Genomic DNA, 22,388 nt, shown 5'->3' on the forward strand with positions numbered 1-22,388 from the left:
CGGAAGCAGAACCATTAACTAATTGAGAAGTTGGTTCCTACTCCCCCCTCCCCCCCTGTTAGCGCCGGTGTCCCAACGCGCCGCATTACAGGGAAGTAGACGCACTAAATAAACTACATCTCCCAGCAGCCCTTAGCGCAGGAGCATTCCGGCCCTTAGGGCTGCTGGGAGCTGTAGTTTATTGCGTACATCTTCTTCCCTGTAATGCGGCGCGTTAGGACCCCCCGCTAACAATAGTGACTGGCTGCTGTGTGAGTCTTCGGGAGAGCCACTGCCAAAGGGAGGACAGCAGCTTAGCTGCTGACAGGACGAGAAGCAGGAGAGGCATTACCCGCCCTTCCCTCACTCGCAGTACCTCTGGGACCCATCCGTGGCACCCCCACACACCCCCTCCACCCCCCGCGGTGGCTCCAGACCCCCCCACCTGCAGCAGCCCTTTTATACAGGCTTATTTAATATGTGTTATTTATTATTGTTGTATTCTCTGTATAGTGGTATGTAATATTGTGGTGTTACATTGTTATTAATAATAAGAATACTTATTCACACCTTTTAGTCTCTCTCATCACCAGTGGTGCAAGAAGATAACATTTCTTAGTGGTACTCTGTGCGTGAAATGTGGGTGTGGTCAGACATCACAAGGGCATGGCCACTTAAAACTGGGGTGTGTCAGCATGATATTGTAACTCCGGGAGTATTCCTTCCCATTTTATCCCAAATGCACCTTACCTATATGGTTGTTTCTCTGCAATGGGGAAGCTTGGAAGAAATTGATTCTAACTGGGGACACAGTGGGGTATATTTACTAAGGTCCCGATTTTGACCGAGATGCCGTTTTTTCTTCAAAGTGTCATCTCGGTAATTTACTAAGCAAAAATCACGGCAGTGATGAGGGCATTCGTAATATTTTGGAAGTCCTAGGAAAAAATCACGAATCAATACACCATCGGTCAAATACGCCTGCAATTTGGTAGAAATCGGGAATTTACTAAAAAGTGCAAATCACAAACACTGCCGACAATGGCCCTCATTCCGAGTTGATCGGTCGCAAGGCGAATTTAGCAGAGTTACACACGCTAAGCCGCCGCCTACTGGGAGTGAATCTTAGCTTCTTAAAATTGCGACCGATGTATTCGCAATATTGCGATTACTAACTACTTAGCAGTTTCAGAGTAGCTCCAGACTTACTCTGCCTGTGCGATCAGTTCAGTGCTTGTCGTTCCTGGTTGACGTCACAAACACACCCAGCGTTCGCCCAGGCACTCCCACCGTTTCCCCGGCCACTCCTGCGTTTTTTCCGGAAACGGTAGCGTTTTCAGCCACACGCCCCTGAAACGCCGTGTTTCCGCCCAGTAACACCCATTTCCTGTCAATCACATTACGATCGCCGGAGCGAAGAAAAAGCCGTGAGTAAAAATACTATCTTCATAGTAAAGTTACTTGGCGCAGTCGCAGTGCGAACATTGCGCATGCGTACTAAGCGGATTTTCACTGCGATGCGATGAAAAATACCGAGCGAACAACTCGGAATGAGGGCCAATAGCCAAACACTGCCGTGCTAAAATACAAATCGTGAAAAAGTGCTAAAAAAAAACAGACCTGCTTTTTTATCCCGTGTTTGGATAGGCATGCAGGGATCCATGAGATCCGTGCATGTTTATCAGTGGGAAGGGGATGGGAAAGTGTTAATTTTTTGTAAAAAAATTGCGTGGGTCCCCCCTCCTAAGGCAAACCAGCCTCGGGCTCTTTGAGCCGATCCTTGTTGCAAAAATATGGGAAAAAATTTGACAGGGGTTCCCCCATATTTATGCAACCAGCACCGGGCTCTGCGCCTGGTCCTGGTTCCAAAAATACGGGGGACAAAAAGCGTAGGGGTCCCCCGTATTTTTGAAACCAGCACCGGGCTCCACTAGCTGGACAGATAATGCCACAGCCGGGGGACACTTTTATACAGCGCCCTGCGGCCGTGGCATTAAATACCCAACTAGTCACCCCTGGCCGGGGTACCCTGGAGGAGTGGGAACCCTTTAAATCAAGGGGTCCCCCCCTCCAGCCACCCAAGGGCCAGGGGTGAAGCCCGAGGCTGTCCCCCCCATCCAATAGGCTGCGGATGGGGGGCTGATAGCCTTTGTTGTAAGTTATGAATATTGTTTTTAGTAGCAGTACTACAAGTCCCAGCAAGCCTCCCCCGCAAGCTGGTACTTGGAGAACCACAAGTACCAGCATGCGGCGGAAAACCGGGCCCGCTGGTACCTGTAGTACTACTACTAAAAAAATACCCCAATAAAGATATAACACACACACCTTGAAAGTATAACTTTAATGCATACATACACACCACCATATACACATACTTACCTTATGTTCACACGAGGGTCGGTCCTCTTCTCCATGTAGAATCCATGGTGTACCTGTTGAAAAAATTCTACTCACCAAATCCAGTGTAGAGGGCTCCTCGGGTAATCCAATTGTAATCCACGTACTTGTAAAAATAAAAAAACGGACACCCGACCACGAACTGAAAGGGGCCCCATGTTTTCACATGGGACCCCTTTCCCCGAATGCCAGAAACCCACTCTGACTGATGTCTAAGAGGGTTTCTTCAGCCAATCAGGGAGCGCCACGTTGTGGCACCCTCCTGATTGGCTGTGTGCTCCTGTACTGTATGACAGGCGGCACACGGCAGTGTTACAATGTAGCGCCTATGCGCTCCATTGTAACCAATGGTGGGAACTTTGTGGTCAGCGGGTGACCGAAAGTAACCTCACCGCTGACCACAAAGTTCCCACCATTGGTTATAATGGAGCACATAGGCGCTACATTGTATCACTGCCGCGTGCTGCCTGTCATACACTACAGGAGCACACAGCCGATCAGGAGGGTGCTACAACGTGGCGCTCCCTGATTGGCTGAAGAAACCCTCTTAGACATCAGTCAGAGTGGGTTTCTGGCATTCGGGGAAAGGGGTCCCATGTGAAAACATGGGGCCCCTTTCAGTTCGTGGTCGGGTGTCCGTTTTTTTATTTTTACAAGTACGTGGATTACAAATGGATTACCCGAGGAGCCCTCTACACTGGATTTGGTGAGTAGAATTTTTTCAACAGGTACACCATGGATTCTACTGGAGAAGAGGACCGACCCTCGTGTGAACATAAGGTAAGTATGTGTATATGGTGGTGTGTATGTATGCATTAAAGTTATACTTTCAAGGTGTGTGTGTTATGTCTTTATTGGGGTATTTTTTTGGAAGTAGTACTACAGGTACCAGCGGGCCCGGTTTTCCGCCGCATGCTGGTACTTGTGGTTCTCCAAGTACCAGCTTGCGGGGGAGGCTTGCTGGGACTTGTAGTACTGCTACTAAAAACAATATTCATAACTTACAACAAAGGCTATCAGCCCCCCATCCGCAGCCCATTGGATGGGGGGGACAGCCTCGGGCTTCACCGCTGGCCCTTGGGTGGCTGGAGGGTGGGACCCCTTGATTGAAGGGGTTCCCACTCCTCCAGGGTACCCCGGCCTGGGGTGACTAGTTGGGTATTTAATGCCACGGCCGCAGGGTGCTGTATAAAAGTGACCCCCGGCTGTGGCATTATCTGTCCAGCTAGTGGAGCCCGGTGCTGGTTTCAAAAATACGGGGGACCCCTACGCTTTTTCCCCCCTGTATTTTTGGAACCAGGACCAGGCGCAGAGCCCGGTGCTGGTTGCTTAAATATGGGGGAACCCCTGTCAATGTTTTCCCCATATTTTTGCAACCAGGACCGGCTCAAAGAGCCCGAGGCTGGTTTGGCTTAGGAGGGGGGACCCCACGCAATTTTTTTTTAAAGTTTAAACATTTTTTTTTTAATTTACAAGGTGCACAATGAAGCCCAGCACGGATCTCTCAGATCCGGCCGAGATTCATTGTATTAAAGTCGGCAGTGTTTTACAAGTCACTCACGTAAAACACTGCCTAAAAAAACGAATGACATCGACATCGGAAAAACCGAAAATGCAGAATACGGCAGCTTAGTAAATTAGTCGTAATCAATTCAAAAAGTTGCATATTTACACTTTCGATGTCATTCGTGATTGAACTTTGACCTCAAACGGGAAAATACGATTCTTAGTAAATTTACCCCAGTGTCTTCGGTCTGATTTATTCATGTAGGAAAATAAAAATCACCTGGTAAGAAGATGCCTGTTAGTGTAGGAATATAACCAATGTCATCATACAACAGAGGTTCAACCAGACTCGTGTCTCCTGCGACACATCCTGCTCTGTTTACCATCCAGCCTCCTGCGACACATCCTGCTCTGTTTACCATCCAGCCTCCTGCGACACATCCTGCTCTGTTTACCATCCAGCCTCCTGCGACACATCCTGCTGTTTACCATCCAGCCTCCTGCGTCACATCCTGCTGTTTACCATCCAGCCTCCTGCGTCACATCCTGCTCTGTTTACCATCCAGCCTCCTGCGACACATCCTGCTCTGTTTACCATCCAGTCTCCTGCGACACATCCTGCTGTTTACCATCCAGCCTCCTGCGTCACATCCTGCTCTGTTTACCATCCAGCCTCCTGCGTCACATCCTGCTCTGTTTACCATCCAGCCTCCTGCGACACATCCTGCTCTGTTTACCATCCAGCCTCCTGTGACACATCCTGCTCTGTTTACCATCCAGCCTCCTGCGTCACATCCTGCTCTGTTTACCATCCAGCCTCCTGCGACACATCCTGCTCTGTTTACCATCCAGCCTCCTGCGACACATCCTGCTCTGTTTACCATCCAGCCTCCTGCGTCACATCCTGCTCTGTTTACCATCCAGCCTCCTGCGACACATCCTGCTCTGTTTACTATCCAGCCTCCTGCGTCACATCCTGCTCTGTTTACCATCCAGCCTCCTGCGTCACATCCTGCTCTGTTTACCATCCAGCCTCCTGCGTCACATCCTGCTCTGTTTACCATCCAGCCTCCTGCGTCACATCCTGCTCTGTTTACCATCCAGCCTCCTGCGTCACATCCTGCTCTGTTTACCATCCAGCCTCCTGCGTCACATCCTGCTCTGTTTACCATCCAGCCTCCTGCGACACATCCTGCTGTTTACCATCCAGCCTCCTGCGACACATCCTGCTCTGTTTACCATCCAGCCTCCTGCGACACATCCTGCTCTGTTTACCATCCAGCCTCCTGCGACACATCCTGCTCTGTTTACCATCCAGCCTCCTGCGTCACATCCTGCTCTGTTTACCATCCAGCCTCCTGTGACACATCCTGCTCTGTTTACCATCCAGCCTCCTGCGACACATCCTGCTCTGTTTACCATCCAGCCTCCTGCGACACATCCTGCTCTGTTTACCATCCAGCCTCCTGCGACACATCCTGCCGTTTACCATCCAGCCTCCTGTGACACATCCTGCTCTGTTTACCATCCAGCCTCCTGCGTCACATCCTGCTCTGTTTACCATCCAGCCTCCTGCGTCACATCCTGCTCTGTTTACCATCCAGCCTCCTGCGACACATCCTGCTCTGTTTACCATCCAGCCTCCTGCAACACATCCTGCTCTGTTTACCATCCAGCCTCCTGCGTCACATCCTGCTCTGTTTACCATCCAGCCTCCTGCGTCACATCATGCTCTGTTTACCATCCAGCCTCCTGCGACACATCCTGCTCTGTTTACCATCCAGCCTCCTGCGACACATCCTGCTCTGTTTACCATCCAGCCTCCTGTGACACATCCTCCTCTGTTTACCATCCAGCCTCCTGCGACACATCCTGCTGTTTACCATCCAGCCTCCTGCGTCACATCCTGCTCAGTTTACCATCCAGCCTCCTGCGTCACATCCTGCTCTGTTTACCATCCAGCCTCCTGCGACACATCCTGCTGTTTACCATCCAGTCTCCTGTGACACATCCTGCTGTTTACCATCCAGCCTCCTGCGTCACATCCTGCTGTTTACCATCCAGCCTCCTGCGACACATCCTGCTCTGTTTACCATCCAGCCTCCTGCGACACATCCTGCTCTGTTTACCATCCAGCCTCCTGCGTCACATCCTGCTGTTTACCATCCAGCCTCCTGTGACACATCCTGCTCTGTTTACCATCCAGCCTCCTGCGACACATCCTGCTCTGTTTACCATCCAGCCTCCTGCGTCACATCCTGCTCTGTTTACCATCCAGCCTCCTGTGTCACATCCTGCTCTGTTTACCATCCAGCCTCCTGCGTCACATCCTGCTCTGTTTACCATCCAGCCTCCTGTGACACATCCTGCTCTGTTTACCATCCAGCCTCCTGCGACACATCCTGCTGTTTACCATCCAGCCTCCTGTGACACATCCTGCTCTGTTTACCATCCAGCCTCCTGCGTCACATCCTGCTCTGTTTACCATCCAGCCTCCTGCGTCACATCCTGCACTGTTTACCATCCAGCCTCCTGCGTCACATCCTGCTCTGTTTACCATCCAGTCTCCTGCGACACATCCTGCTCTGTTTACCATCCAGCCTCCTGCGACACATCCTGCTGTTTACCATCCAGCCTCCTGTGACACATCCTGCTCTGTTTACCATCCAGCCTCCTGCGTCACATCCTGCTCTGTTTACCATCCAGCCTTCTGCGACACATCCTGCTCTGTTTACCATCCAGCCTCCTGCGTCACATCCTGCTCTGTTTACCATCCAGTCTCCTGCGACACATCCTGCTCTGTTTACCATCCAGCCTCCTGCGACACATCCTGCTGTTTACCATCCAGCCTCCTGCGACACATCCTGCTCTGTTTACCATCCAGCCTCCTGTGACACATCCTGCTCTGTTTACCATCCAGCCTCCTGCGACACATCCTGCTGTTTACCATCCAGCCTCCTGCGACACATCCTGCTCTGTTTACCATCCAGCCTCCTGTGTCACATCCTGCTCTGTTTACCATCCAGCCTCCTGCGACACATCCTGCTGTTTACCATCCAGCCTCCTGTGACACATCCTGCTCTGTTTACCATCCAGCCTCCTGCGTCACATCCTGCTCTGTTTACCATCCAGCCTCCTGCATCACATCCTGCTCTGTTTACCATCCAGCCTCCTGTGACACATCCTGCTCTGTTTACCATCCAGCCTCCTGCGTCACATCCTGCTCTGTTTACCATCCAGCCTCCTGCGACACATCCTGCTCTGTTTACCATCCAGCCTCCTGCGTCACATCCTGCTCTGTTTACCATCCAGTCTCCTGCGACACATCCTGCTCTGTTTACCATCCAGCCTCCTGCGACACATCCTGCTGTTTACCATCCAGCCTCCTGCGACACATCCTGCTCTGTTTACCATCCAGCCTCCTGTGACACATCCTGCTCTGTTTACCATCCAGCCTCCTGCGACACATCCTGCTCTGTTTACCATCCAGCCTCCTGCGTCACATCCTGCTCTGTTTACCATCCAGCCTCCTGTGACACATCCTGCTCTGTTTACCATCCAGCCTCCTGTGACACATCCTGCTCTGTTTACCATCCAGCCTCCTGCGACACATCCTGCTCTGTTTACCATCCAGCCTCCTGCGACACATCCTGCTCTGTTTACCATCCAGCCTCCTGCGACACATCCTGCTCTGTTTACCATCCAGCCTCCTGCGACACATCCTGCTCTGTTTACCATCCAGCCTCCTGCGACACATCCTGCTCTGTTTACCATCCAGCCTCCTGTGACACATCCTGCTCTGTTTACCATCCAGCCTCCTGCGTCACATCCTGCTCTGTTTACCATCCAGCCTCCTGCGACACATCCTGCTCTGTTTACCATCCAGCCTCCTGCGACACATCCTGCTCTGTTTACCATCCAGCCTCCTGCGTCACATCCTGCTCTGTTTACCATCCAGCCTCCTGCGTCACATCCTGCTCTGTTTACCATCCAGCCTCCTGCGACACATCCTGCTCTGTTTACCATCCAGCCTCCTGCGTCACATCCTGCTCTGTTTACCATCCAGCCTCCTGTGTCACATCCTGCTCTGTTTACCATCCAGCCTCCTGCGACACATCCTGTTCTGTTTACCATCCAGCCTCCTGTGACACATCCTGTTCTGTTTACCATCCAGCCTCCTGCGTCACATCCTGCTCTGTTTACCATCCAGTCTCCTGCGACACATCCTGCTCTGTTTACCATCCAGCCTCCTGCGACACATCCTGCTGTTTACCATCCAGCCTCCTGTGACACATCCTGCTCTGTTTACCATCCAGCCTCCTGCGTCACATCCTGCTCTGTTTACCATCCAGCCTTCTGCGACACATCCTGCTCTGTTTACCATCCAGCCTCCTGCGTCACATCCTGCTCTGTTTACCATCCAGTCTCCTGCGACACATCCTGCTCTGTTTACCATCCAGCCTCCTGCGACACATCCTGCTGTTTACCATCCAGCCTCCTGCGACACATCCTGCTCTGTTTACCATCCAGCCTCCTGTGACACATCCTGCTCTGTTTACCATCCAGCCTCCTGCGACACATCCTGCTGTTTACCATCCAGCCTCCTGCGACACATCCTGCTCTGTTTACCATCCAGCCTCCTGTGTCACATCCTGCTCTGTTTACCATCCAGCCTCCTGCGACACATCCTGCTGTTTACCATCCAGCCTCCTGTGACACATCCTGCTGTTTACCATCCAGCCTCCTGCGTCACATCCTGCTCTGTTTACCATCCAGCCTCCTGCATCACATCCTGCTCTGTTTACCATCCAGCCTCCTGTGACACATCCTGCTCTGTTTACCATCCAGCCTCCTGCGTCACATCCTGCTCTGTTTACCATCCAGCCTTCTGCGACACATCCTGCTCTGTTTACCATCCAGCCTCCTGCGTCACATCCTGCTCTGTTTACCATCCAGTCTCCTGCGACACATCCTGCTCTGTTTACCATCCAGCCTCCTGCGACACATCCTGCTGTTTACCATCCAGCCTCCTGCGACACATCCTGCTCTGTTTACCATCCAGCCTCCTGTGACACATCCTGCTCTGTTTACCATCCAGCCTCCTGCGACACATCCTGCTCTGTTTACCATCCAGCCTCCTGCGTCACATCCTGCTCTGTTTACCATCCAGCCTCCTGTGACACATCCTGCTCTGTTTACCATCCAGCCTCCTGTGACACATCCTGCTCTGTTTACCATCCAGCCTCCTGCGACACATCCTGCTCTGTTTACCATCCAGCCTCCTGCGACACATCCTGCTCTGTTTACCATCCAGCCTCCTGCGACACATCCTGCTCTGTTTACCATCCAGCCTCCTGCGACACATCCTGCTCTGTTTACCATCCAGCCTCCTGTGACACATCCTGCTCTGTTTACCATCCAGCCTCCTGTGACACATCCTGCTCTGTTTACCATCCAGCCTCCTGCGTCACATCCTGCTCTGTTTACCATCCAGCCTCCTGCGACACATCCTGCTCTGTTTACCATCCAGCCTCCTGCGACACATCCTGCTCTGTTTACCATCCAGCCTCCTGCGACACATCCTGCTCTGTTTACCATCCAGCCTCCTGCGTCACATCCTGCTCTGTTTACCATCCAGCCTCCTGCGTCACATCCTGCTCTGTTTACCATCCAGCCTCCTGCGACACATCCTGCTCTGTTTACCATCCAGCCTCCTGCGTCACATCCTGCTCTGTTTACCATCCAGCCTCCTGTGTCACATCCTGCTCTGTTTACCATCCAGCCTCCTGCGACACATCCTGCTGTTTACCATCCAGCCTCCTGTGACACATCCTGCTCTGTTTACCATCCAGCCTCCTGCGTCACATCCTGCTCTGTTTACCATCCAGCCTCCTGCGTCACATCCTGCTCTGTTTACCATCCAGCCTCCTGCGACACATCCTGCTCTGTTTACCATCCAGCCTCCTGCGTCACATCCTGCTCTGTTTACCATCCAGCCTCCTGCGTCACATCCTGCTCTGTTTACCATCCAGCCTCCTGCGACACATCCTGCTGTTTACCATCCAGCCTCCTGCGACACATCCTGCTCTGTTTACCATCCAGCCTCCTGCGTCACATCCTGCTCTGTTTACCATCCAGCCTCCTGCGACACATCCTGCTCTGTTTACCATCCAGCCTCCTGCGACACATCCTGCTCTGTTTACCATCCAGCCTCCTGCGACACATCCTGCTCTGTTTACCATCCAGCCTCCTGCGACACATCCTGCTGTTTACCATCCAGCCTCCTGTGACACATCCTGCTCTGTTTACCATCCAGCCTCCTGCGTCACATCCTGCTCTGTTTACCATCCAGCCTCCTGCGACACATCCTGCTCTGTTTACCATCCAGCCTCCTGCGACACATGCTGCTGTTTACCATCCAGCCTCCTGCGACACATCCTGCTCTGTTTACCATCCAGCCTCCTGCGTCACATCCTGCTATGTTTACCATCCAGCCTCCTGCGACACATCCTGCTGTTTACCATCCAGCCTCCTGCGACACATCCTGCTCTGTTTACCATCCAGCCTCCTGCGTCACATCCTGCTATGTTTACCATCCAGCCTCCTGCGACACATCCTGCTCTGTTTACCATCCAGCCTCCTGCGACACATCCTGCTCTGTTTACCATCCAGCCTCCTGCGACACATCCTGCTCTGTTTACCATCCAGCCTCCTGCGTCACATCCTGCTATGTTTACCATCCAGCCTCCTGCGACACATCCTGCTCTGTTTACCATCCAGCCTCCTGCGACACATCCTGCTCTGTTTACCATCCAGCCTCCTGCGACACATCCTGCTCTGTTTACCATCCAGCCTCCTGCGACACATCCTGCTCTGTTTACCATCCAGCCTCCTGCGACACATCCTGCTCTGTTTACCATCCAGTCTCCTGCGACACATCCTGCTCTGTTTACCATCCAGCCTCCTGCGACACATCCTGCTCTGTTTACCATCCAGCCTCCTGCGACACATCCTGCTCTGTTTACCATCCAGCCTCCTGCGACACATCCTGCTCTGTTTACCATCCAGCCTCCTGCGACACATCCTGCTCTGTTTACCATCCAGCCTCCTGCGACACATCCTGCTCTGTTTACCATCAAGCCTCCTGCGACACATCCTGCTCTGTTTACCATCCAGCCTCCTGCCCCATGTCTCTTTAGCATCCTGCCAACTGTCTCTCCTACCTCTTGCCCCATCACTCCTGCCCTGTCTTTCCAGCCACTTGCCCCATCTCTTCAGCCTCCTGCCCCCTGTGTATCGCCAGCATCCTGTACCTTGTGTCTCTCAGTCTCCAGCCTCCTGTCCTCTGTCTTTCCAGCCTCTTGTCCCCTGTATTCCCAGCATGTGTGTGTGTGTGTGTGTGTGTGTGTGTGTGTGTGTGTGTGTGTGTATAATATAAATCTCACCTTTACAGCAGCCAGGGGTCAGTCCCATGTGGGTAGTAGGCACAGGCTGCGCTGCTGCTGCTGCATTGGCGCTCTGTCCTCCACATCTGCATGGCCATGCGCCATGACTCTCTCTCAGTCTTGCTGTACCTGCACTCAGCAGTGCACATAGGCATCGAGCACCTGTAACTCTGCACTGCCAGTCTCACCTAAACCAGTCAATGCCGTTTGTTGGTGGCAGTACAGCACAGTGTCAATCATTAAAACAGGGAAATCTTTGCACCGCCGGCAGTGAGGTGGTTGGGAGTTCAGTGTACTGGCTACTAATTTATCACTGGAATGCCCTACAACGCCTTACTCGCACCACTGCTCATCATTGAACAGAATTTCACTGGAATTAAGAAGACAGATGAGTAATAAGGACATAGCTAGAAAAGAGATATCACTAATTTGCAGCAAATCTATACTGTAAGTCATCCAAACAGCAGTTTTACTATAGTGCACAGGTAAACTATAACATGTTTATGTCTCTATAGTGCACAGGTAAACTATAACATGTGTATGTCTCTATAGTGCACAGGTCAACTATAACATGTGTATGTCTCTATAGTGCACAGGTAAACTATAACATGTGTATGTCTCTATAGTGCACAGGTCAACTATAACATGTGTATGTCACTATAGTGCACAGGTCAACTATAACATGTGTATGTCTCTATAGTGCACAGGTCAACTATAACATGTGTATGTCACTATAGTGCACAGGTAAACTATAACATGTGTATGTCTCTATAGTGCACAGGTCAACTATAACATGTGTATGTCACTATAGTGCACAGGTAAACTATAACATGTGTATGTCTCTATAGTGCACAGGTAAACTATAACATGTGTATGTCACTATAGTGCACAGGTAAACTATAACATGTTTATGTCTCTATAGTGCACAGGTAAACTATAACATGTGTATGTCACTATAGTGCACAGGTAAACTATAACATGTGTATGTCACTATAGTGCACAGGTAAACTATAACATGTGTATGTCACTATAGTGCACAGGTAAACTATAACATGTGTATGTCTCTGTAGTGCACAGGTCAACTATAACATGTGTATGTCACTATAGTGCACAGGTAAACTATAACATGTGTATGTCTCTGTAGTGCACAGGTCAACTATAACGTGTATGTCACTATAGTGCACAGGTAAACTATAACATGTGTATGTCTCTATAGTGCACAGGTCAACTATAACATGTATATGTCACTATAGTGCACAGGTAAACTATAACATGTGTATGTCACTATAGTGCACAGGTAAACTATAACATGTGTATGTCTCTATAGTGCACAGGTAAACTATAACATGTGTATGTCTCTATAGTGCACAGGTAAACTATAACATGTGTATGTCTCTATAGTGCACAGGTCAACTATAACATGTATATGTCACTATAGTGCACAGGTAAACTATAACATGTGTATGTTTCTATAGTGCACAGGTAAACTATAACATGTGTATGTCTCTATAGTGCACAGGTCAACTATAACATGTGTATGTCACTATAGTGCACAGGTCAACTATAACATGTGTATGTCTGTATAGTGCACAGGTAAACTATAATGTGTATGTCACTATAGTGCACAGGTAAACTATAACATGTGTATGTCATTATAGTGCACAGGTAAACTATAACATGTGTATGTCACTATAGTGCACACGTAAACTATAACATGTATATGTCACTATAGTGCACAGGTAAACTATAACATGTGTATGTCACTATAGTGCACAGGTAAACTATAACGTGTATGTCACTATAGTGCACAGGTCAACTATAACATGTGTATGTCACTATAGTGCACAGGTAAACTATAACATATGTATGTCACTATAGTGCACAGGTAAACTATAACATATGTATGTCACTATAGTGCACAGGTAAACTATAACATATGTATGTCAATCAACAAGCAGAGTGTTTTTTTATATTTTTATTTTTCTTTTGTTGCAGACTCTTGGCACCAACTAATATTGTCACTTTCTGTCTCAATAAAGAGCCTCAGGTATAACATACGCTTTTCTCTTCATATAACAAGAATACATTTCCCACCCAATCAAAACCTCCAAATAAAAATGTAAAATCAACTAATCACCCACCCAGAAACAAAACAAAAACAAAACTTAAAAATTGATTTCACACACCTTACATTTTTTTTTTATAGAAATCCAGATAAAATAACTGGCCCAAATATTCCTGTGGCAGAAGATTTAAAATTTGAAAGTACTCCGTGCTCCTTTCCCAAAAACTAAAATATTTTGTAAAAACCATTTTTTTTTTCATACAGTTTTACTTTTCTGTAAAGTTCTGGAGATAATTGGCACATTTGTAAAGGGTTATATGGCACAGTACCTTTGAAAATAAAGTTCTCTTCTTGAAGGCTGTAAACACCTCTTGTGATATTTTGTAATTTTATTTCATTATTTTTTTTAAAAATCATAGCGAAAAAGCCTCTGGAGAGGATGATGATGTTGTGTGGTCAGTGATAAGCCATAGCTTATAAAGCATTGTCCAAGCTATGACAAATAACCCATGTTACAGTCTGGGGCCTGTACTGCATTGCTTCTCTTTCTCATTGCAGGCACCCTTGGCAATGAATGAATTACAAAAACAAAACAAAGAAAAAAAAACAGATCTCTTTATAATGTTCTAAGTGGACAAAACATATCAGTTTCTTTGTCACAAAGCAGGATTATTCATCAGAAATTCCTTAGTGATACTAATTAAAAAAAAAAAAAACCTACTTAGGTAATTCCTTGATTGAGTTTGTCCTGTTCCATAACACCTTTCTTTGATGAAAATAGATCTGAAATAGAATTTACACATAAGAGCTGTACCACAAAATAAGCATTTTTCTTACATTTTTCTTTTTCATAACTATTTCCCGTTTTCTTATATATTTTTTTTCTTTTTCTTTTTTTTTTTACTAATACATCAGGTAGTCGGAGAGTGAATTATCCCTTTGAAGTTATCAAAAGAGTCTTCAATTTATGTCAGTGCGTCATTTGGGGTGGCTCATTTGTTTCAATGGAGATTTGGAAACAGAAAGATGAATACTGAGTTAAGTCTAACCCAGTGAGTCTTTCAAAGAACAATTTGTCTTATTCACTCTGGATTTTTTTTTTTTTACTATGGAATTTTCAAGAGAAAGTCTCAACATATTGAGCTAAATTTGTGTTTCTTGCACATTTTCCTTTGAGCTGCTTTTGAACAGAAGGGGTTCGTGGATGGAATTAAGCATTGGGTTTTTGGCACAGTTAAGGGTTCCTGTATTATTATTATAATGAGCCTTGAATGCAGTGTAGTGGTTGAGATGGTCATGCTCAATAGCTGGTAGGGCCATGTGGTTGTCTCCTGGGGTAGTGGCTGGTATTTCATCTTCTACATTGATTATTTCAATAGTTCGTGTTGGCCCATGATGCTTATGTAACTGGTGCTGTTTACGCAGTTTGTAAAATGCAATTAACATAACTGCTGCCATAAAAGTTATAGCTACAAAACAACCTATAATAATCTTTGTTGTCTTCATAACATCATCTAGATCTTTCATGCTGTTCCCTGTCACATCCGTAATTGGAATAGTAAACGTCTTCTCTGTGGATCGTGTGCTACGGGGAGTAAGTGATGTTGTAGAGTATGTTATTCCCCATCGAACTGTTGGTGTTGGACCAGGCTCTTTCTCAGTAGGCTTTGTTTCCTCTGGAGATGAATCCATAGTTTCCACAGTCACAGTAGTAAAATATGTATAATCAGTGGTTGCTGGATCTACAACAGCAGACACATTAAGTGTAGCAGAAGCTGTTGTATTCCCTGCTGAATTTGTAACCATACAAGTGTACTGACCTGTGTCCTGTACTGTCACATTTGTAAAATTAAGCGTCCCATCATGTAGAACTGAGATACGAACTCTGTAAGAGCCATGGGTCATCAATGTTCCATTGGGTGTTAACCAATTTACAGATGTCATTGAGGTGCCAGTTCTACATTTTAGCTCAGCTGCCATGCCCTCAGTTACATTGAGGTCAGTTGGAGGCTCCACTATAACTGGGGCATAGCATGTGAAATGGCTCTGATCTAATTCTCCAATGTATCTTGTTTTTAGGTTTGGTGGGGAATGACAACGAGCGCAACAAGTTGTATTGTTAGGTACTGTCTCTTTCAACCACCAGCTTAGCCACAACACATCACAATTGCAATGCCAAGGATTATGGTTAAGGTGCACTCGCTCCAGGCGGTGAAGAGGTGTAAAAAGATCATGGGGAAGAGACATTAAGTTGTTGTGAGAAAGATTTAGTTCCTCCAAGGATTTCAAATCATCAAAGGCATTGCGTTCTATGGTTGCTACATGAGCATGCATTAACCAAAGCTTTCTTAAACTTGTCAAGCCTTGAAAGGAACCTGGGCGAATCATTTCTAGGCGATTTCCAGACAACTCCAGTTCTTCCAGCCTGACCAATGCTGTTAAGTTCGGAATATCTTTTAAATTGCACATGCCTAGGTTTAAGTATCTTAAATTTACAAGACCCTCAAAAGCAGCTTCAGAAATGTATTCCAATTTCTTTAGTTCCCCCAAGTCAAGCCGTCGCAAAGAAGGAACTCTGTTGAAAGCGTAGGAGGGAATACTTTCAATTGGGTTATTCCTTAACCACAGCTCCCTCAGCTTGGACAGATATTCAAAAGCTTGAGTAGGAACAGTGGTCAAGCGATTATCAAAAAGCTCCAATGTGCTCAGATTTGGAAGTCCATTGAAAGCTCCCACCTCAATCTTTCGAATTAGGTTTTTGCTGAGCTGTAGTATTTCCAAGTGACGAAGGTGCTTGAAAGTGTCTGTTTTGATAACCTGAATAATATTTTCCTGAAGGTTCAGGTATCGCGTATTCACAGAGATGCTCTCCGGTACTTCCACCAGTTCTTTCCGTGTACATGCCACTCGACTTGCTTGGTTACTACATGAACAGGCAGCAGGGCAGGAAGTTGGAGATGTACCTCCCAGGGCCAGGGATGTGACCCATGAGATTAGTAAAACTTGCTTCAAAATCATTCTAAAAATCTTCAAACCAAGCATCCTTCGGCTGCAATGGTGGGTGACCATTTTCAATTTTCATACTTTAATACTATTCTTTCAGGATTATCATCTCACTCTCATGCCTAAAATAAGAAAAAAGAAAAATTACACAAAAACATCAAAACCCAACAGTTCTATACATAAGAACAACATATTTTCTGTACATATATCTACCTTTCAACATGTATAATACAGCAACATGCTGCCATAACCTCCCCACACAGTAGAATACAACTGGTGAGAGTCTGGTACATCTCATGACTTCCTCAATACATTGCTGTCTGCTACTCCTAATTAGGGGCGTCGCCAGAATTTTGTAGGCCCCATAGCAACATTTTGAAGGGACCCCTGTCAAAATGCTTCTATAAAGACACCTCTCTGCAGTTATGCCCAATAACCATAGTAGTGCCTTAGTTACTGTTATACCCCATAGCAGTCCCCTAGTTTATGTTTACGTTATGTCACACTTTAGGGCTGCCAGTACACATTATGCAACAAGTACCCCCAATTGACATTATGACATAGTGTCCTAGTTCATATTATGTAACATTACAATGCCATTCAGTTCATTTTATATCTCATTACAAATTTACAAGGAGCAGTGCCATGGACATAACTACATATACTGTAGGCAACAAGACAAAAGCTTGTAAGGGCCCCTATGGACCACCTAGTAGTGAAAATGTATGTAACTGTGATAGAGAAGGTGGCCCCTCTCAGCTTTGGGCCCCATAGCGGCTGCACTCCCTGCACCTATGGTAGCTACACCCTGTATATAACACATGTAACTGTGACAGGGAAGGTGGCCCCTCTCAGCTCTAGCCCCATAGCAGCTGCACTCCCTGCACCTATGGTAGCTACACCCTGTATATAACACATGTAACTGTGACAGGGAAGGTGGCTCCTCTCAGCTCTGGGTCCCATAGCAGCTGCACTCCCTGCACCTATGGTAGCTACACCCTGTATATAACACATGTAACTGTGACAGTGAAGGTGGCCCCTCTCAGCACTGGGCCCCATAGCAGCTGCACTCCCTGCACCTATGGTAGCTATACTCTGTATATAACACATGTAACTGTGACAGGGAAGGTGGCTCCTCTCAGCTCTGGCCCCATAGCAGCTGCACTCCCTGCACCTATGGTAGCTACACCCTGTATATAACACATGTAACTGTGATAGGGAAGGTGGCCCCTCTCAGCTCTAGCCCCATAGCAGCTGCACTCCCTGCACCTATGGTAGCTACACCCTGTATATAACACATGTAACTGTGACAGGGAAGGTGGCCCTTCTCAGCTCTGGGCCCCATAGCAGCTGCACTCCCTGCACCTATGGTATCTACACTCTGTATATAAAACATGTAACTGTGACAGGGAAGGTGGCCCCTATCAGCTCTGGCCCCATAGCAGCTGCACTGCCTGCACCTATGGTAGCTACACCCTGTATATAACACATGTAACTGTGACAGGGAAGGTGGCCCCTCTCAGATCTGGCCCCATAGCAGCTGCACTCCCTGCACCTATGGTAGCTACACCCTGTATATAACACGTGTAACTGTGACAGAGAAGGTGGCCCCTCTCAGCTCTGGCCCCATAGCAGCTGCACTGCCTGCACCTATGGTAGCTACACCCTGTGTATAACACATGTAACTGTGAGAGGGAAGGTGGCTCCTCTCAGCTCTGGCCCCATAGCAGCTGCACTCCCTGCACCTATGGTAGCTACACCCTGTATATAACACATGTAACTGTGACAGGGAAGGTGGCCCCTCTCAGCTCTGGCCCCATAGCAGCTGCACTCCCTGCACCTATGGTAACTACACCCTGTATATAACACATGTAACTGTGAGAGGGAAGGTGGCTCCTCTCAGCTCTGGCCCCATAGCAGCTGCACTCCCTGCACCTATGGTAACTACACCCTGTATATAACACATGTAACTGTGACAGGTAAGGTGGCCCCTCTCAGCTCTGGCCCCATAGCAGCTGCACTCCCTGCACCTATGGTAGCTACACCCTGTATATAACACGTGTAACTGTGACAGAGAAGGTGGCCCCTCTCAGATCTGGCCCCATAGCAGCTGCACTCCCTGCACCTATGGTAGCTACACCCTGTATATAACACATGTAACTGTGACAGGTAAGGTGGCCCCTCTCAGCTCTGGCCCCATAGCAGCTGCACTCCCTGCACCTATGGTAGCTACACCCTGTATATAACACATGTAACTGTGACAGGGAAGGTGGCCCCTCTCATCTCTGGCCCCATAGCAGCTGCACTCCCTGCACCTATGGTAGCTACACCCTGTATATAACACATGTAACTGTGACAGGTAAGGTGGCCCCTCTCAGCTCTGGCCCCATAGCAGCTGCACTCCCTGCACCTATGGTAGCTACACCCTGTATATAACACATGTAACTGACAGGGAAGGTGGCCCCTCTCAGTTCTGGCCCCATAGCAGCTGCACTCCCTGCACCTATGGCAGCTACACCCTGTATATAACACATGTAACTGTGACAGGGAAGGTGGCCCCTCTCAGCTCTAGGCCCCATAGCAGCTGCACTCCCTGCACCTATGGTAGCTACACCCTGTATATAACACATGTAACTGTGACAGGTAAGGTGGCCCCTCTCAGCTTTGGGCACCTGTAGCACAGACAGGTGTGTGGGCGGATACTCTGTAGTCTGTGCTGTTTGAATTGAGCGTAAGGAGTGTGTTTGGTGAGCTCCAGAAATTGCAATTGAATTCAGTGCTTGCAGGGGGATTATCTGCAGGTTTCCCCCAGGGTAATGGATTCTCCTCAGGAACAGGGCTCCCGGGGGTCACCCTGTGGTACTGGTTTTAAAGTATCTAAAACCAAAACTCCTGGTGCACAGACAACTTGTGCGGCTGGCCAGTCTGGTGCATCAGGAAGCAGCACAAGCAGCTTGAGAGACAATGTCAGCAGTGACCCCAGCATGGCTTCAGTACAGAAAGAGTCGTAGTTAGCCCTCCCTATGCCGCAGGGTGCTCTCCTGTGTGACGGAACAGAGGATGGAGCGGTAGTGAAAGCTACCTGCCCTGCTAGCATGGCTCCACAGTTGGATTATCCCAAACTCTCCCCTGGGTACTCCCCTGCATGAAATAATGCACGGTGGAGTGGCAGCAGCTGCTGTCCGCCCAGGGGGGAGTGAAGTGGGGGGGGGGGGGGGGGGGGGGGGGGGGGGGGTGAAGCCTTTAGATGCCTTGGAGAATGTACCTGGGTCCCCAGATGATACCAGGGATGAGGAAGAGTGTGAGGAGGAGAAGACCTGCAGAAAGAAGCCAGGCGTATACAGTCTAGAATTGCTGATAAAAAGTAAAAAAAAAAAAAATAACTGCTAGAAGTGGGAAAAACCTGTGCTAAAGGAAGCAATTGAAGCACTTTCTACCACCCTGGAAAGGGTTAAAACCAAATTAAAGGAGAAGCAGCTGGAGAGAAAGGAGAAGCAGATGCAGGCAGCACTGAAGGGGTTACCTGATTGTGATGGAGCTCAGCTGTTATCAGTGCACCCGAGAGTGATTCCTGCAGATGTCTGCTGAGCTGCAGGGAGAAGCAGCAAGTGTCAGTCCCCCTGGCAGCAGCAGAGAATGCAGAGGTCACCAGGTAACACTGTCTTGTCCAGCTCAGGGTATCTCTGCTCCTGATGATTTACCTACAGCATCTGTTAATGTGAGGACTGCTCTCCCAGAGACAGTGCCCGAGTGTATGCAGATTTCCCCAGCAGCAGCTCAGCAGGGCAGTGACTCTTGCACATTGTCTGTCTGGGATGGGTTAGCACAGGGTTGGCCAAACAGTCGATCGCGATCCGCCGCCCAGCCACCCGAAGCCGCGCCTCTCCTGCCTGCCGCTCTGCCTCCTCAGTGACGGCAGAGTGTATAGCTCAATCAGGTGCCGGTTCGTTAGCCAATGAGAGCTCGCGGATCGGCGCCTGATTTGAGCTATACATGCTGCCGTCACCGCCGGAGATTAGACTGAGAAGCAGGGCGGAAGACAGGAGAAGCGCGCGCTGCGCTCTCCACTCCGGTGAGCTTTACTACGGGGGCTTATCTGGCATTGTGGGCACATGGCTCAGTGGGGGCATATCTGGCACTGTGGGGTCATATGTGGCACTGGGGGCATATCTGGCTCTGCGGGCACATGGCACTGTGGTGGCATATCTGGCACTGTGGGGGCATATCTGTAATCTGGCACTGTGGGGCATATCTGTAATCTGGCGCTGTGGGGGCATATCTGGCACTGTGGGCACATGGCACTGTGAGGGCATATCTGGCACTGTGGGCACATGGCACTGTGGGGGCATATCTGGCACTGTGGGCACATGGCACTGTGGGGGCATATCTCTAATATGGCGCTGTGGGGGCATATCTGGCACTGTGGGCACATGGCACTGTGAGGGCATATCTGGCACTGTGGGCACATGGCACTGTGGGGGCATATCTGGCACTGTGGGCACATGGCACTGTGGAGGCATATCTGTAATCTGGCGCTGTGGGGGCATATCTGGCACTGTGGGCACATGGCACTGTGGGGGCATATCTGTATCTGGCACTGTGGGGGCATATCTGGCACTTTGGGCACATGGCACTGTGAGGGCATATCTGGCACTGTGGGCACATGGCACTGTGGGGGCATATCTGGCACTGTGGGGGCATATCTGGCACTGTGGGCACATGGCACTGTGGGGGCATATCTGTAATCTGGCGCTGTGGGGGCATATCTGGCACTGTGAGGGCATATCTGGCACTGTGGGCACATGGCACTGTGAGGGCATATCTGGCACTGTGGGCACATGGCACTGTGGGGGGCATATCTGGCACTGTGGGGGTATATCTGGCACTGTGGGCACATGGCACTGTGGGGGCATATCTGTAATCTGGCGCTGTGGGGGCATATCTGGCACTGTGGGCACATGGCACTGTGGGGGCATATCTGTATCTGGCACTGTGGGGGCATATCTGGCACTGTGGGCACATGGCACTGTGGGGGCATATCTGTAATCTGGCGCTGTGGGGGCATATCTGGCACTGTGGGGGCATATCTGTATCTGGCACTGTGGGGGCATATCTGGCACTGTGGGCACATGGCACTGTGGGGCATGTGTATCTGGCACTGTGGGGACATATGTGTTTGAGGTTTTTACCTGTCGGGTCCAATGTGTTATTTCATGTGAGGCAGTCATTACACTCTGTACAGCAAGGCTACGTCCCTTTTTTTGTTATACCACGCCCACTTTTTGTTATACAACGCCCACTTTTTGTTATGCCATGCCCCTTTTTATTCCTCCTAGGTAGGTCACAAAAGCTTTTTAGCTTTCAAAGTAGATCGCCAACTCCAAAAGTCTGGCCGCCCCTGGGTTAGCAGACAAAACTGAGGAGACTTTCTAATATTGTACAGAATCTTTTTTTTTTTTTTAAATAAAGTTTTATTGATTATATAAGCATATAAACAAATAGATACAACGTTGTAACAATAGAAGGCAGATAAGGAACTGATGAGATATTATAATCAGGAGGGGGGGGCACTCAATAGACATATCAATAAGTAATTGTCACGCTTGCCTCCATGTAGACAGATTACCTAAATGCAACAACTATCCATTAGAGTTAGGAGAAAGGGTGAAAGAAACAGAGGGTATGAAGAGGGGGGGGGGGGGGGGGAGGGGAGAAGAGAGAGAAAGGTCGGCCAGTCCGAGCTACCTATAGAAGCAAATTTCAGATGTAGATAAGGTCTAGTTAATATCCCAAATAATCAGCACCAAACATATAGAATGAGGCACTAGGTATTAGATGTTAAATGGTTGTCAATGGTGGTTCAGCGTTAAAATGCAAGGTCCATGTCTCAGTGAAAGAGAGTGGGGAGTCTCGGAGAGAAGCCGTAATTCGCTCTAACTTATATGTGAATCAAATTGCGTTAATAGTAGCGGTCATGGCAGGAGGGGCCACAG

General features: G+C 48.8%; 1 protein-coding gene across 2 annotated transcripts in view; it reads right to left on the reverse strand.

The window, feature by feature from the left end:
* Positions 1–13,287: 13,287 nt before the first annotated feature.
* Positions 13,288–22,388, reverse strand: part of LRRC4B (leucine rich repeat containing 4B) — a 403,841-nt gene continuing 394,740 nt past the window's right edge. For both annotated transcript variants that reach the window (XM_063942015.1, XM_063942014.1), the window contains one exon: positions 13,288–16,517. In XM_063942015.1, coding sequence (XP_063798085.1) covers positions 14,536–16,461 — 1,926 coding nt within the window. In that variant the 5' untranslated portion in view covers positions 16,462–16,517 and the 3' untranslated portion in view covers positions 13,288–14,535. The remainder of the gene's footprint in view (positions 16,518–22,388) is intronic.

Source organism: Pseudophryne corroboree, chromosome 10 (genome assembly GCF_028390025.1).
Source record: "Pseudophryne corroboree isolate aPseCor3 chromosome 10, aPseCor3.hap2, whole genome shotgun sequence".
Classification (NCBI taxonomy): Eukaryota; Metazoa; Chordata; class Amphibia; order Anura; family Myobatrachidae; genus Pseudophryne; species Pseudophryne corroboree.